The sequence below is a fragment of the Xyrauchen texanus genome, chromosome 44 (assembly GCF_025860055.1).
Source record: "Xyrauchen texanus isolate HMW12.3.18 chromosome 44, RBS_HiC_50CHRs, whole genome shotgun sequence".
Taxonomy (NCBI): domain Eukaryota; kingdom Metazoa; phylum Chordata; class Actinopteri; order Cypriniformes; family Catostomidae; genus Xyrauchen; species Xyrauchen texanus.
In genome coordinates this window covers 30,925,658-30,942,368 of record NC_068319.1, presented here as the reverse complement: position 1 = coordinate 30,942,368, position 16,711 = coordinate 30,925,658, and the positions used below count along the sequence as shown (strand labels likewise).

The 16,711-nt window shown below is 38.4% G+C and overlaps 1 protein-coding gene across 2 annotated transcripts in view; it reads right to left on the bottom strand.

Moving 5' to 3' along the window:
- LOC127637033 (PH and SEC7 domain-containing protein 3-like) overlaps positions 1-16,420 on the bottom strand; it is a 162,916-nt gene extending 146,496 nt beyond the window's left edge. Inside the window, exons 1-2 of one of the 2 annotated variants that reach the window (XM_052117879.1) lie at positions 16,141-16,420; positions 15,417-16,036 (exon numbers count right to left, since the gene is read on the bottom strand). In XM_052117879.1, the coding sequence (XP_051973839.1) occupies positions 15,417-15,917 (501 nt within the window). In that variant the 5' untranslated portion in view covers positions 15,918-16,036; positions 16,141-16,420. The remainder of the gene's footprint in view (positions 1-15,416; positions 16,037-16,140) is intronic. The other variant, XM_052117880.1, reaches the window with a different exon arrangement.
- Positions 16,421-16,711: the final 291 nt, after the last annotated feature.

Below are 16,711 nucleotides of genomic sequence, written 5' to 3'. Positions count from 1 at the left end.
ACACTACAATCGACACAACATCGAGTGAGTGACAGAAGGGGAACAAGATCTGTTGTCCTAATTTGGAAACATTCTTTATCAACTGTAAGCATTTCTATTCGCCGTGGTAGATTTCCTCATTTATTCTGGTGAGTGTTTATATTCCATGCAGCGCTGCAAAAGCTGGCTGATCAGATTACGGACAGAAAAGAGCAAAACTTGAGCTCTCTTATTATTATTTTTGCCGATTTAACAAAGACAACCTCACCCATGTACTGCCAAAATACAGACAGCAAATTGCATGCCCCACCAGAGACAGAAATATACTGGATCACTGCTACACAACATTAAAGGATGCATATCACTCTGTCCCTAGAGCAGCTTTGGGACTCTCTGATCACTGTCTGGTTCATCTTCTTCCAACCTACAGTCAGAAACTAAAATCTGCTAAGCCTGATGTAAAAACTGTAAAGAAATGGACCAATGAAGCAGAACAGTAACTACAAGCCTGTTATTGACTGCACTGATTTAAGTGTTTTTGAAGCTGCAGACACCAAATTGGACTAGCTCACAGATACTGTGACATCATATATAGGTTTCTGTGAGGATATGTGCATTCATACTAGGACTTATTTAACATTCAACAAAGACAAACCGTGGTTTACAGGAAAACTCAGACAGCTTGGTCATGCCAAAGAGGATGCTTACAGAAGCAGGGATAAAATATTGTATAATGAGGCCAAAAACACATTGACTAAGGAAATTAAAGTGGCTGAAAAAAGTTACTCTGAGAAGCTGAAAAACAAGTTTTCAGCTAACGACCCTGCATCAGTGTGGAGAAGCCTGAAAGACATTACTAACTTCAAGACACGATCCCCCAACACTGTAAGGAACCAACAACTGGCTCTGACCTTCACACAATCACCAACACCTACAGCAAACCTTCAATTTGCTTATAAAGCAAACAGGCCTGTGGAGGATGTAGTCAACATGGGATTGCATCATATCCTGCAACATCTGGACAGTCCAGAGACATATGCAAGGATCCCTTTTGTGGACTTCAGTTTGGCTTTCAACACCATCATCCCAGCTCTCCTATGGATAAATTAACTCAGCTCTCTGTTCCCACATATATCTTTTTGACAGACAGGCAGCAGTTAGTGAGACTGCGGAAATTCACTTCTAGCACATGTACAATCAGCACCCTATTGCCCCGCAGAAATATGTGCTTTCCCCACTTCTCTTCTCCCTGTACACAAACATCTGCATCGCCAAGGACCCCTCTGTCAAGCTCCTGAAGTTTGCAGACAACACTACTGTCATAGGTCTCATCCAAGATGACGATAAATTTGCAAATAGAAGGGAGATTGAATGGCTGGCTAACAAGTGCAGTCAAAACAACCTGGAGCTGAACACGCTCAAAAAGGTGGAGATGATTGTGGACTTTAGGAGGAGCACCCCAACATCGACCACCCCCCCCCAATTCTAAACAGCACTGTGGCCGCAGTGGAGTCATTCGGGTTCCTCGGCATTACCATCTCACAGCAGCTGAAGTGGAAGACCCACATTGACTGAAAAGGCCCAGCAGAGGTTGTACTTCCTTGGCCAGTTTGAGGAAGTTCAACATGCCACAGGTGCTGCTAATCCAGTTCAACTCAGCAGTCATCGAGTCTGTCCTCTGCACTTCAATAACTGTCTGTTTTGGTTCGGCTATGAAATCAGACATAAGAAGACTACAAAGGACAGTTCGGTCTGCTGAGAGGATTATTGGTTGCCCCCTGCCCCCCCTTCAAAAAACAATTCACTTCCAGAGTGAGGAAAACTGCTGGTAAAATCACTCTGGAATCCACTCACCCAGCCCACTACCTATTTTAAACTGTTGCCTTCTGGCCGACGCTTCAGAGCTCTGAACATCAGAACCGTCAGACACAGGAACAGTTTTATCCCTCAGGCTATCCATCTCATGAACAGTTAAAACTAAACTATAAATTACATGCAACACAGCCTAGTCAGTTTTATTTAACATATCATACCTCTTCTACATTACATTCCCTTGCACTGTATATAACAGACTTGTATTTGTACATACTACTGTAAATGTATATGTTATGAGCTGCTATCTGTCATTCCTGATCCCTTCACCAATCTGTGTGTCTCTGCGTGTGTGTGTGTGTGTGTGTGTGTGAGCGTGTATTTATCACTTTGTGGGGACCAAATGTCCCCATAAGGATAGTAAAACCGAAATTTTTGACCTTGTGGGGACATTTTGTCGGTCCCCATGAGGAAAACAGCTTATAAATCATACTAAATTATGTTTTTTGAAAATGTAAAAATGCAGAAAGTTTTCTGTGAGGGTTAGGTTTAGGGGTAGGGTTAGGTTTAGGGGATAGAATATAAAGTTTGTACAGTATAAAAACCATTATGTCTATGGAAAGTCCCCATAAAACATGGAAACACAACATGTGTGTGTGTGTGTGTGTGTGTGTGTGTGTGTGTTACAGGCCTCAGACTGAAGAGAGCGAGACCTCAAGCACAACATTCGATATGTGTGTGACAATCTCGGCCAGAATCAAGTTTTTTCTGAACCGGCTAGTGTGATGCCAGTACAGCTGCACCTAACGATTCTTTCCTTTTTTTTTTTTTTTTTATAAATCTATTAATCTAACGATTCTTTTTCCGATTAGTCAATTAAACTAATGACTAATTTGTTGATTTTTCTAAAGATTTTTATTATTATTATTATTACTTGATTAATATAACATTTAATTAACCCAAAATAAATATAAAAAAAGTAATCTCATTAATATTTCAATATTGTAATAAATTATCTTCTCTTAAACACAAACAAATGTACAATAAACAAAGTGTGCACTGCAGGGCATTATTCTGCAACAAAAACAGCCCTGGTTTAACTGGTAATCTCCATTTTACAGTCCAACATTAATTTTATTGTGGAGAGATTTTATGTTGGACTGCTATACTCGAGGTTGAACAATGTTTTGATATTCCTCCTGAAAGTGACTTGAATTTTACATTTGTTTCATTTATTTTGTTTTTGGATGGCTAAATGTAGATTAATTGTATTTTATTTTGGAGTGATTTTAAGTAAGAACTTTTTCAATTTGAGTAAAAGGGTAGTGCAATCCAACAAAAAATGAAATGAAACAATTAGAATCAGAATCAGAAAAAGCTTTATTGCCAAGTAAGTTTTTTATGCATACAAGGAATTTGTTGTGGTGTTGTAGGCGTGTCACACATTCTCTAAATATAAGAAACAAGAATTAAAATATAAGCAATATAAATATAAATATGTCCACACAATATATATTAAAAGTAAGAATAAAAATAAAAGAGAGCAGTACAGCAGAGTAAGTACAGTGAAATGTAGAGCCAGAGGTGGAGTGTGGAGAGTGTCAGGGTGGGTACCGGGCCTTGTTGATAAGGCAAGTGGCGGATGGGAAGAAACTGTTCTGGTGGTGTGAGAATCTTGTCCTAATTTACCTCAGCCTTCTGCCAGAGGGGAGTGACTCAAAGAGATTGTGGCCGGGGTGGGAGAGATCAGCCACAATCTTTCCAGCACGCTTCAGGGTCCTCGAGTCATACAGGTCCTGGAGCGGCGGCAGATTGCAGCCAAACACCTTCTCTGCAGACCGGATGATACGCTGCAGTCTGCCCTGGTCCTTGGCTGTGTAGAAGTGCACCATCATTGTCTTTAGCAGGTTGAATTTCTTCAGCTGCCGCAGGAAGTACATTCTCTGTTGTGCTTTCTTGATGAGGGAGCTGATGTTCAGCTCCCACTTGAGGTCCTGGGAGATGATAGTTCCCAGGAAGCGGAAAGACTCCACAGTGTCAATTGGTGATTGGGCAGGTGCAGGTGAGGCCTTCCAGAAGTCCACAACCATCTTCACTGTCTTTAGAGCATTGAGCTCAAGGTTGTTTTGATTGCACCAGGTCACCAGTAAAATGTAAAAATTGTCAAATTCAAGTCACTTTCAGGAGGAATATCAAAACATTGTGCAACCTCGAGTTTAGCAGTCCAACATAAAATAATTTTACAGTAAAATCAGTGCAATTTGACTAAAACTTAAATGTTTTTCTAACAGGAATAACTAAAACTTGTGCATTCTTAATCAACTCTCAGTAATACACAAAATTTACCACATACACACAATCTCTCTCCCGCTTCTTTCCCTCCCCTCCCTCCACATTCCACCTCTCCTCCTCTATCCCTCCCCCTCATCTTAGAGTAACGTTAGTGCAATTCGAGAAACAGTTAACTTTTTTCTAACAGGAATAACTAAAAGTTTTGGAATCTGAATTAAATCTCAGTGGGGCAAGGAATATAATTGAAACTATTTAGACTGTAACAGTCACACAATTTACACAATTTTCTCACTCATACATGGCTGTTAAAGCAAACAGAAAATATAACACGGCCAAATAACCAAATTAGATGACTCATGGTGTAATGTTATGTTAGCAACGGTGCAGAAATTACTTTTAAAATGGGGGCGATGAGGAAACATTTAGAAAATATATTTTAAGTGACTACTACTAACAGAAACACGTGTTGTAATACTAGATCATGTTTGGGTGGGGACAAAACGTAAACACGACTTACGGTGCTGCTGTCCTGACAAGCGCTCCGGGATGCTTTCGTTTCAAGTGTTCGTTCATGGCGGATGTACGGCTGTGATAAGCCATTTCCAATTTGCATATCTTACACAGCACCACATTTTTAGGTCTCTGGCTAAAATACTCCAATGCTTTAGATGACCATGGGCGAGTTTTTTTTATCTGCAGTTTGTTTTTTGGGGAATCCATGCTTGAACCGGCGCTGCCATTTTAATTATTCCATTGCGACACACCGACTCGCGTTATGCAAATCGACGTATTTATGTAATCGATGACGCCGATTACGTCAATAAATCGCCCCAGCCCTAGATGCCAACTTTAATATACTGTTTTATTAATAATTTTAGACCCATTTGAAGATTGGGCTGCCTGGCGTGTAGGAAATAGAAACCATTCCAAAAACATGTGTCACTGTTGAGCGCCTGCTCAGGGCACGGTATTGGACTGCGCAGTTAAAATCATGCCACCTTTCAAAAGAAAAAGGCTGCAGTGATTAGTCAAGAGTCCCATCCAAATCTTGCGTTAAAATACTCTAATGACTGCTTACTTAGGAAAAATACTGAGATGGAAACATTTGTGGAGAGAGTCCACTCCAAATATTGAGTCCCGTACAGCCACAGCTCTGAAGCATATTTCTGCCAACATAAATACCTGCAGGAACAACATTGTCCATACACGACTGAATACTGCACAAAAGAAAAGGAGATGTCATTTCTGTGACAGCACCAAATGGAATTGCAAAAATAAAATTTGTTTTCAAACTTCTTTTGCCTCATTACACTCCTTTCACCAGAGCAGCCTGATCACATTAATATACATAACCATTTGTACTTACAAATGTAAATGTAATTACATTTGAATAGAAACTAAAATGTTCAATATGGAAGTTTGAAAGCATCTAAAACATAAAAAAATAGTTTTATGTATTTACAGCTTTAGAATCGTAAAATATTGACAAATCCATGACAAATTTTAAATATATTTGTACATTTGTACTGTTTTATAGATATTTTAGATCCCTTAACCCAACCCCTAAACATAACCACATATAAAACATGTAACAAGTAGATTAATGTACATTGACAATCCTAAACCTAGCCATTTATTAAGTATATAAAACATAACAGGCAGATCTATTTTATCACAATAATTTATTCAGAAAAATTACAAAATTCTGTAAAAAAGTATTCCAAAGGGCGATGCGCTGATCCAGTGTGCTCCCTGATGGCATACAATAGCTTTGCGTGAGGTAGAGAGTGAAATTTAAGATATTAAAGGTGCTGTACGTGATTTTCTTTATGGAAATGTATGTAAAAACTGTTCCTACTCCCCTAGAGATATTATTGAAATAAGTGTCCTGAAATATCTCACCGGTCTGTGTTACAGAAGACTTTGTAAACTGGTCACTTTGTGACCGCGGACAATGACGCTTTCGACCTGTCAAACATTTTGCTTGTTCTCATAGTATTGTAGTTGCAGTGAATTATTGGAGAAGGGTATCGCTGCAGGCACTGCTCCAAAAAAGGGCATGAGCTCCAAATCGCCAGCCCCTAACCTAACCCATTCCCTTAACTGTGAGTGGAAGTGGAACCCTTTCCCCTTTTGGAGATGGTTCAACCCCCTTTTTGAGTAACCCCCCCATTTGGAGGTCTCCGGCCTGCAGCTATACCTACTTAAATTATTGAGGCTTACTGCCATTTTTAAGCCATGTTGTTCATAACAGATGTCAGTTGAGGGCGCTATTATACTGCTGAACGTCATGATAAATATACGGCTGAACGTCAACACAACACTTCATATTTATTTCCACTGATTACATGTGGGGGGGGGGTGCTGCATGTGTAAACTGTGTTATTTGTAATCAGATGTTTATTGTAACTGTCATATTGCTATGTTGCTTGGAACTGCACGCAACACTTTCACCCTGTTGCACTTGTGTATATGGTTGAGTGACAATAAAGGGATTTGATTTCATATTAGAAGGTCAACTGCCTTAAATAAATGTTACCTTATCTGATTATAAATGCAATGGAATTAACTGATTAATTCAATATGAATTGATTCAAACAATACAAATAAACATTTGTATGTTTCCAAGGGGGTTAATACATAAAATTATGATGTGTATATGCTGTAAATAGGTCAATAACTCAATATTGTCTGTTTCTGTGTCTGTGCAAACATATGAGAATGTAAGTTTGCTAGTACCAAACTTAATGAAAAAATACATATGCATTCTCGTGAGATCACATTGACCAGAGAGTATCGCAGAGAGACTGAACAGCAGCTATAGATATGCAGCTAGTGGATTTCCAAAATATAGGATGGCAGGGGAAGAGTCATTCACATGAGTGCTATTTGGTTGATTAGGATTAGGAATTAAGTTAGAGTTGGGTCATAGGTTTTCCAGCCAACCAAGTAGCACTTTACTGATGAATATTAATGAATTGCCCAATCAGGTATCACTTCCTCATAAATATAGTGACCGTTATAATAACCAATACTAATTCCCCGCTTTTTTTGAAAAGTATAAATAGTATTTTAAGGGTTTCAGCTGTCGTGCGAAGAAACTGTGGTTGAAATCACTTTAATAGCCAGAAGATGCTATGTGTACTTAGAATTACGTTTTTAGTTTTTTGGTTGTTTTTGATCAACAACTGACTGTAGAGAACAGAGAGGATATTAAAGAGCCCATATTATGCAAATTTACAGGTTCATAATTTTATTTTGGGGGTCTAAAATAGGTTTACGTGCTTAGATGCTCAAAAAAAAAAACATAATTTTTCTCAAACTGTACATTGCTCACTTCATACTCTGGCCGAAACGCTCTGATATACCTCCTGTTTCTTTAAAGCCCCCCTTTCTGAAAAGCCCAGTCTGCTCTGATTGGTCAGCTGGCCTTGTATGTTGTGATTGGGTAACCATGTAGAGCATGTGTCGAAAACGTAAAGGCCTTTAACATAACAGAGTTTCAGCTCCCGAGTCTTCCTTAACAGCTGTAAACACTATTGTAACTACGGTAACAGTGGCGTCGGTTTTTGCCATACCAGCTCTTGCCCAAATCCCAAATTGAAAGTTTGGAAGAACAAGCTGATCGACCCGTACCACCTTCGCAACACGACTTGAGCAGGATGTTTCACAGTGGTAAGTTTTAATTTTGTAGTTTTCATACAAGTACACTGTTGATTATTGTGAGCCTAACAAAGCTTCAAGTAAAAGACACATTGTGCATCTAAGTCATCTTTTGTTGGAATGGGTGTAGCCCAACTTTTTTCACACCGAACTATGAACGGAGAACAGTTAGTGAACAAGTTAGCTGTGGACTACTGTGGATAGCGGCCGTAACATTACAGCTTGTAATTATATTATATAGAAGTGAAGCTAACACACTTTAGCACACGCGGAGATAAATGAGTGAGAAAACAAAGTGGGAACTGCACCATCTTTCAGGAGTAACCATCTTGAAAATCTGGCATCATCCTGGCCTCGACTATAACTACCGTTGTTTAAGGGCGGGCCAAAGTAGCCCATAGGCTGACATTATGCAAATGTGTTACAAAGTGATGTAGATACTTTACGGAAGAAATGGCTGGACTTAGGGTTGGGTATCAAGTTCGATACATTTTAGGCACCAACCGAATTGCCTCTAAACTATCGAGTATAACTAAGGGGTTAATCTCGTCAACGTCAGTAATAAGCATTGCTGCAATATAGCATGCTAGATGTGCCCAAATCTAAAAGTGCCGGTGATTGGCTGTGTTTAGACATCAAGGAAAAACACTAGTTTACGCCGGTTATGGCCAGAGACGTACGCGGCTCACACATGAGGATGTAGTGTGTATGCGTCTCAACCCCCATAGATGGTAAAGATGTGGAAAAGATCAAAAGTGTGGCTACATTTCACCAGGCTCGATGCCAACAGCTCACAACAGACCAAAATCTAACTTTTTTCACTATAAATCTTGACAGCAGCAGTCTCCTTGGCAATCATGATTTCAAACTTGCTTACAGTACCTAATGCCACCTTGTTCTCTGCATATGCATCAAACACTAGGAAGTTTAATCGAGCTTCATATCATGATCGTGCCTAGAGAGACTGCAATGAAAAGATGGACAGTGAAAAAAAAAAAAAAAGTGTTATATTTTTGTCTGTTCTCACCAAAAACTGATCATATCACATCAGAAGACATTGATTGAACTACTGCAGTTTTGTGGCTGGATTTTTAACTGTTTTATCATTCCCATGGTTTTCAATGACTATTCTCACCACCATTACAGTCATTTTTACTGTATTACTAAAAAGATGCTGTTGTACAAAGATTTTCTTCATTAAAATCAACTAAAAAATTATGGGCAGTACAAAAGGAGTACTACTATGATGTGTAATGTTTTACGATTAAAAAATATATGATTTTCCACGTTGCAGTTGGTAATGAGAATATCATATTGAACAGGGGGTTTTCACATGCATGAGAATTGGGAACTAAAATAAACAGTCATGAAAATAAGGACACGGTGCCCAAAAATAGGCATCATTTTCTGTATGCAGAATATAATTTCATATTTGTTTCTTTTGATTTGAGTAAAATAGGACCAGAACATTTTTTACAGGTTTTGAGAGGCTTAAAAGACAAAAGTGTTAACTACATGAATGAATGTTTGTATTGAAGTCAACAGTAACTCTTACTCAGCACTGTTACTATTGTCCGACTGAGATTAATACAGAATTATAAAAAAAATTTAACACTATTATAACATCCATTACGGCCTCAAGAATCGTCACAGATTATTACTGATTCATATCGCTAGCAGCGTTTCCACAACGTTGAAGCTCCATCCTCAATGAATCTATGAGCAAAAACAGTGAAAGTCTTTAACCCTGTACTTCTTCATCATCATCATCATCATCATCATCCTCATAATAATAATCATCATCATCATCAGTCATTCGAATGTATGTGTCTGTTTTCTCACTCATTTACTCCGCGTGTGCTAAAGTGTGTTAGCTTCACTTCTATTGATGTGGACGAGCACAGCTCACACATAAACACAGTAAACATGTTTAAAGTGATGAATGTTTGTGTCAAGCACGCAGATATAACCGCGTATAAAGTGGGTTTGATTGAAACAGAATTTGAGACACATCAACAGTTAAATGAGCAGAAGTGAAAGCACGCATCGAGTTACGGAAAAATCCCATAAAACATGTAATAAATCAAGAAAACAAACAGTGAAACTCACCGATATACTGATGTAAAATCACCAACGATCATTTAAATGTGGATGTGGACCATCGCTTTAATGACTTCAGCTCATATGAGCGCAGCTGTATGTGTGTGTGTGTGTGTTTTCATGACTCTTCAGTCTCATGTCAGTTGGTACATTCCTCTCGCTCTGTCAGTGTGTGTGTGTGAGTGTGTGTGTGTGTGTGTGTGACCGTCATACCTCTGACATCATCATGCATGACATTGTTTTATGTCGAGATGTTAAATCCACAAGAGGACATCCGGGGATTTTGTGATAACAATATGATAAAAATAACATAAAATACTATTAACATATGATGTGATAATTATTTATAAGTGACATTATAAAATAGTTTCATTTATACTGTATATATATATATATATATATATATATATATATATATATATATATATATATATATATATATATATATATTTATGTATTAATATATCATACAATTTATATATTTATTTATAATATAAAAAATTAGTAATAATATCATTAAGATAATGTTACACTGTTACTGAGTGTAGACGAAACATATTGAAATTGACTGAATTTAATTTTATTTGTTTATTTAGTTTTTTTTATGTGTTAAAATGATGCTTTTTATGCAAACACTATAATGATGGTTAAAAAATTGCTTATATCACAATTTTGATTTAATTTTATTGAACTATAGTTCACAGCTTATTCTGACCAAGAACCGCCCAATTACCCTGGAAAGTGTCATTTACTTTTACATGTACATTTCTTGTGAATTCCAGAATGAATAAATCAGATACCTGTTATGTATACCCTGTCTTGTTTCTCTGTTGCCCTTTTGTTTGCCATTTTTGTCACTTTTGCATTTCTTAGTTTTCACTTTAGTCCCTTATGTAACTCCATAGTCTCTTTGTTAGCGTTCGTGTTTTCTGTCATTGTTTTCACCTGCCCTCATTAGTTTGCCTTTTGCTTCTGTTAATCACCTTGTTATCTTGTTTGAGTTCTGTTCGTTCATTGGCCCCTTTTTCCCATGTTTATGTATTTATACCCTGTTTCTTTGTTCAGTCCTTGTCTATCGTTGTTTGATGTCAGCCTGGTGTGTGTTTCCTTCCCGAGTCCTCTGGTTGTTTACGTCGTATTTAGTTAGCGGTTTTTATGTTTGATTTCCCCATTGTGGGTTGTTCCTTTGTGTTTACCTGTTTGTTAATTAAATAAAGTTTAGACTGCGTTTGGATCCGCATCTCCTCGTCTGCCTCGTTGCTCAAGCGTTACAATACCATAATACACTGATGTGCAACAAAAAGGCAAATGCAGCAGTCAGGTTGTCCCTTGGAAAAAATTAAGTTCTTGGTCAGAATTTCCATTTGTCTGTCTAATTACAGACAATTTCACAGGCATAACTCTACAAACAAAATAGAATATATATAGTTTATATTGGGGATGTCTTGTGTTTTGTGACCCTCTCCCACTTGATCTTGTCACCTTTTTGTCAATGTAATGTGTGTGCTCTCATGCATGCTGGTGCAACAGTCCATAGCCCCATTCACACATGCAACCAGGTAAATTACAGGAAAATCGTTGGGTTGCCTTTACTGGTAAATGTGCTGTTCACACATGAAACTATTTTCTGTCTTTTTCCATTTTGCTACCATTAACACATCAGCACCAAATACCGTTAAACTATGTGATGTTGTTTGCCAGAAATGACCTCAACTCTGCTTTGCTGTAAATGTGGGCTTTTAGTTTAAAAACATGGGGGATATTATTTTGTAGCTGAGCAAACGGACTCAATGACACCGTATGCAACGACTTCAAATGAGACTTTTGAACTATAGAGAACAAAATGCTGTCGCTAGCATCCAAAGGCGGAGACGCTATCTAAAGCTGAATAGCACAGTAATATGTACATATTTTGCTACAAGTGGTCTGCGTGAAGAACGTGGGTTCATCAGAGAATACATGGGAAATCGCAAATTGTCCCTTTCAGCTGTCGGGAAATGTATTCATCTGCTCAGATGAAGTGCTCTAGTTTCACTATCTGACCAGTTTGTTGACATTTTTCTTACTTACGAGTTAAACGGCGTCATCTCCACCAGAACATTCTTACATCAGCGTGCCCTGACCTCCTATGAACTCAAACCGGTAATCTTCTGGCTCTGTTCACACATACCATCAATATAGAAATGTACAGGTAATGTTACAACTTCGCATTAAGGAAAATTGCCAGAGCAAAATGTACCAGTATATTCAAAAGGGTTTGTGTTCATACATGACCTGTAATCTGGATATTGTACAGTAGGTAAAAAAGGCTGTTTGTGTGAACACGACTATTATCTCCCTTGTATACAAAACTTTTATCTGGCATACTGTAAAGGATTCATGGAAAGGAGGAGGCAAGAACCGACTTGACAATATAAATAAAAGTTTAATAAAAAACGTAAACAAAAAGGCAAACACACAAAGGTGTCGGACAGCTGACCGTAAATCTCTCTCTCTGTCGCACTGCCATCTCCAGTCGGCATTTATCCCTTTTTATACTTGATTAGTCTGATTAGGGGCTGGGTGTGTGGAATCATGACCCGGCCCCGCCCTTCCACCCTGCCACACATACATAACAAATATAGAATTCATCCAATCAGATTGGAGCTTGCAGGTTTTTGAAAGATTAAAGTGCAATATGCATCATAAAATTTTCTCCTGTATTTTTATTGATCCATATCTCTTTTGATGTTTCTGTTACAACACACACACACACACACACACAATAGTTCATTTTTTGAGGAGTCTTCTACACGCATGAGTTTCATGCTGAGTGGTTTTCTGTGCTGTTTATGTTGTTTTGTTAAGAATCTTTCAAGAGCATAAATGTAAATGTTACAAGTATCAGTAGCAATAATAATGGTAGCTGTATTATTATTATTATTATTAGTTTCTAATAGATTACTAGACTAGAGTATATTCAGTAGAGATTATGCAATTAAATATAAACACTAGCATAAGTCATAAAAACTGTTCAGAATACTAATAATATAATAGTAATACCCTTGTTTTTAAAGATGGCTGTCAGGGTTAAGCCACTTCTGTTGGTTTTATTAAAAACATTTTGTGGTTGAATTGTGACACATATTTTGCGTTATGTTGTGTGAACACACGGCTTTGTTTGATTTTCATTGCCAAGTATTTGTTTGGTTTCATTTTCATTTCCTCCCAGGCCCCCTTCTGAAGCCTTCCCCCTGGTTTCCTCCCCCTCCCCCTCCCTTGGTTGCTACTTCTTGTGCCTCCAGCCCCTCCTTTCTGTCTGTGTTATTTGGTCCTGTCTTGTGTTTGTTTTCCCCTTTTGGGACGCTAGGTGGCATCCCTTTGGGTAGGGTTCAGCCACTTCTGTTGGTTTTGTTTATATCTTTTTGTGGCTGAATAATGACACATTTTTTGTTATGTTGTGGCAACACATTGCTTTGTTTGGTTTTCATTGCCATGTGTTCTTGTGTCTTGTCATGTGTTGCGTGAGTGCACTTGGCATGTGTTGCGTGAGTGCACTTGGCTTTGTGTTTTCTCATTGTCATGTGCAGTCATGTCAGCTCAATCATGAGTGATACCCCACCCCCCTTATTTATTTGCCTCACCTGCATTCCCTCATTACCCTCCTCATTTCCTTCCCTATTTAACCTCCCTGTGTTTTCGGCCCCATGCCAGTTCATTTTGGATGTTATCCTTGTGTAGGTGTTTGGTCTGTCTGTCTGTGCTGCTGGTGTCTGGAGATTCCTGTTCTGAGCCTGGTACATAAGGCTCCCCTTCTCCTGCCCAGCCAACCCGGTTCCAGTCTGTTTTTGGGACGTTGTTTCTCCCCTACGTGGTAGTTTGTTTGTTTTTTTTTAAATAAAAGCTCCTCACTGCAATTCTGTTGCAAGTCCTTGCCTCTCTACTCCCATCCCTGACAATGGCTGGTTATGTGCTAATCTGTATTTTAAGGAACTGAGGTTTTAAAACAATACATATCTTTAAAATGTAGTCTTCAAGTAAGAAGTAGAAGAGGAAGGTGAAGATTGGTTTTAGTCTATTTAGCATGAGGTATGACAGATATTCAGATATCAGCTGTAATCAGCCTATCTGGGTGGAGAGACAAACATTACCCAGCATGCCCAAATCCCATAAGAGTCACTATTCACATTCAGCCTATAACAGGCCAGACCAGACCAGAGCTTTGTTTGATGAAGCTGTCAGTTTAAGCACAATAAAATCACTCAGCATTTAATAGATCCTATGTTTTTAAACAATACGTATTGAAACATCAGCTATGTGGATTTGCATACATTAGATATTGTTTCTTACATTTATGCATTTGTCAGATGTACTTTCATTCTAAGTGATTTACAGTGCATTCGAGGTATATATTTCATCAGTTTGTGTGTTCCCTGGGAATCAAATTGATGAGCTTGGTGTTGATAACACTGTGATCTCTACCAGTTGAGCTACATGAACCTTTTATCTAAACTTAGCAAACTGATGAAAATATTAAAAACACAATAGCAATAACGGTTTTCTAAAGGGTCATTCTGTGTATTTTGTTTTTGATCATCTTTTTACTCATGAAAGATAGACATAAATGATAAAGAAAGCCAAAATATTAAATGCCATTTATCAATATTTTCTCAGCAATACATTATATTGTGGGGTTTGGGGGTCAAAATGCCAATTTTCACCTATGATTTTGGAGCAAAAGTAAAGGTCAAAAAATAACCTTAGAAAGGTGACTGCATCATTATTTAAACGTATTCACAGAGATTGTCTATCCTGCAGCTCAAATGGTAGAGCATGGTACTACCAACGCCAAGATCATGGGTTTGATTCCCAGAGAACACATAAACTGATGCAATGTATACCTTGAATGCAAGTCTTGAATGTAAGTCGCTTTGGATAAAAGCCTCTGCCAAATGCGTAAATGTAGGTGGCACTGTGGCAAAACTACTCCAATACGCCATATATCAAGACAAAATAGCTTTAAACCACGTGACCCACCTTTGGTTTTCAGCCATTGAAAATGGGTAAAATGTAACAATATATGGATGGAGCCACATTGACAGCCCCTTATTGCTTAGAGTTAACTGTATAGAGCCTAAATATTATGATACAAAAAGAAAAGTTTGTTCTGAACTAGATTCTAAAAGTATATTAAGATGCCTCTAGAGTACCTTTAGGTACTCCAACTTTGGAAAAACAACACAAACAAGTGTTTTGGGACTTAGATCATTGGCATTTAATGCAAAAAGGGACAACTGATTTTAGTACCTACCTATCTCTGATTAAAAATAAAATCATGATGCTGACACCTTTCTAAGATAATTTTTTGACCTGTAGTTTTACTCCAAAACAAAAGGCCCTCATTAAAATAATAGATTACTTATTAAAAATGGATCCATTATAATGTCTTTCATCATCATTTGTCATTGTCATCTTTCTTCAGTAAACCTCTTAACAATATAAAAAACAATTCAGCATGGGAAGTCAAATTTGGTTGATTTGACACTGTATAAGCTAATAGTCACTGTGAAAGTGAAATGCACATAGGATACCTTTACAGGAACTGAAGGTATAAGCCCGGCTGATGGCAGCATGGCACTCTGTGTTTCTACAGTCAATGATGTCTTGCCACTATCCTCATCAGGATGTGATCTCACAGTAGCAGCCTCCATGGCAGGTGCTGTTCTGTTACTCAGTACAGGTGTGTATGTGTCTCCATACAGCTTTGAGGTCCTCTCAATGACAGCAGAAAGAAAGGACGTCCTTTCGGGTTTCGCTTTGCTCTGAGCACCAGCTTCCTCTTTCTGCTTGGCGCTATGAACACAGCTGCTGTGTGTGTACCACGGTTTGCCAGCCGTTACGGTGGGAACAGCAGGAGCTGGTGGAAGGATGCAAGGCTTGGGGCTCAGTGGAGGTTTGATCCCTGGAATCCTGATATTCATGTCTGATCCTGCTCCTGGATGGAGGTAGCTGACTCTAGCAGCCAAAGTGAGTTTGGGATACACAGATGGAGAACAGCTTTCTTCTGAAGCACACACACTCACCTTACTCATGGCACAACAATTCCCGTGACGAAAAATCCAATCAGAGAATTCTGGTCGGTAACAGCTGTCCTACTTTCAATACTCAGCTCATCTGCCAACAAACGAGGAGCTTCAATCTGTGGATTCTTCTTGAAAGGCAAAGTAATCCAATATTACACCATTGTCATTGACAAAACTTATTTAATCATTTGGTGAAAACTATTATTCCAAGTATTGTAATATTCTGCTGTACCTCCTTGAACAGTTGGGTCAGTTTCAGGTTGTCATGGCCTTCAGATGGTAAATGAGAGGATCTTTCTGAGGGCTGGTGGGGGTCTAGAGGGCAACTGCAACTGGAAGCAAAGGAAGGAAGTCTTACCGTGATGATGATCTCCTGTTTCCTGTACAAGAGGCTAATCTCTGTGTGGAAGGAGCTCTTAAACACTCACATTTCACAAAGGACAAGTCCCAAGATCATCAGGGCCACAGTGGCATGGATCCACCCAGATTAATGACTGGTCCACCCAGTCAAAGCTGTCAGGACATAATGCTTGGAAATAATGAAAAGATACACATGTAATAATTCTACCTTAAATACATGTGTTGCATCACATTTCTGGGGTATATTGAGAAAAAACATTTCCATTCTGAATAATTTCAATATGATTAGTTAGCCATGATGAATTAAAACGGACCAATGGTGCTTTCTGCTCAACGGACATGGATGAAACAGCACATTGTGCAAACATCCTCAGAGATATTTTTTCTGGTCCTGTGGAAATCAGAAAGTAAATGCTTTCACATAAACAAATGTGGAGTGCCAC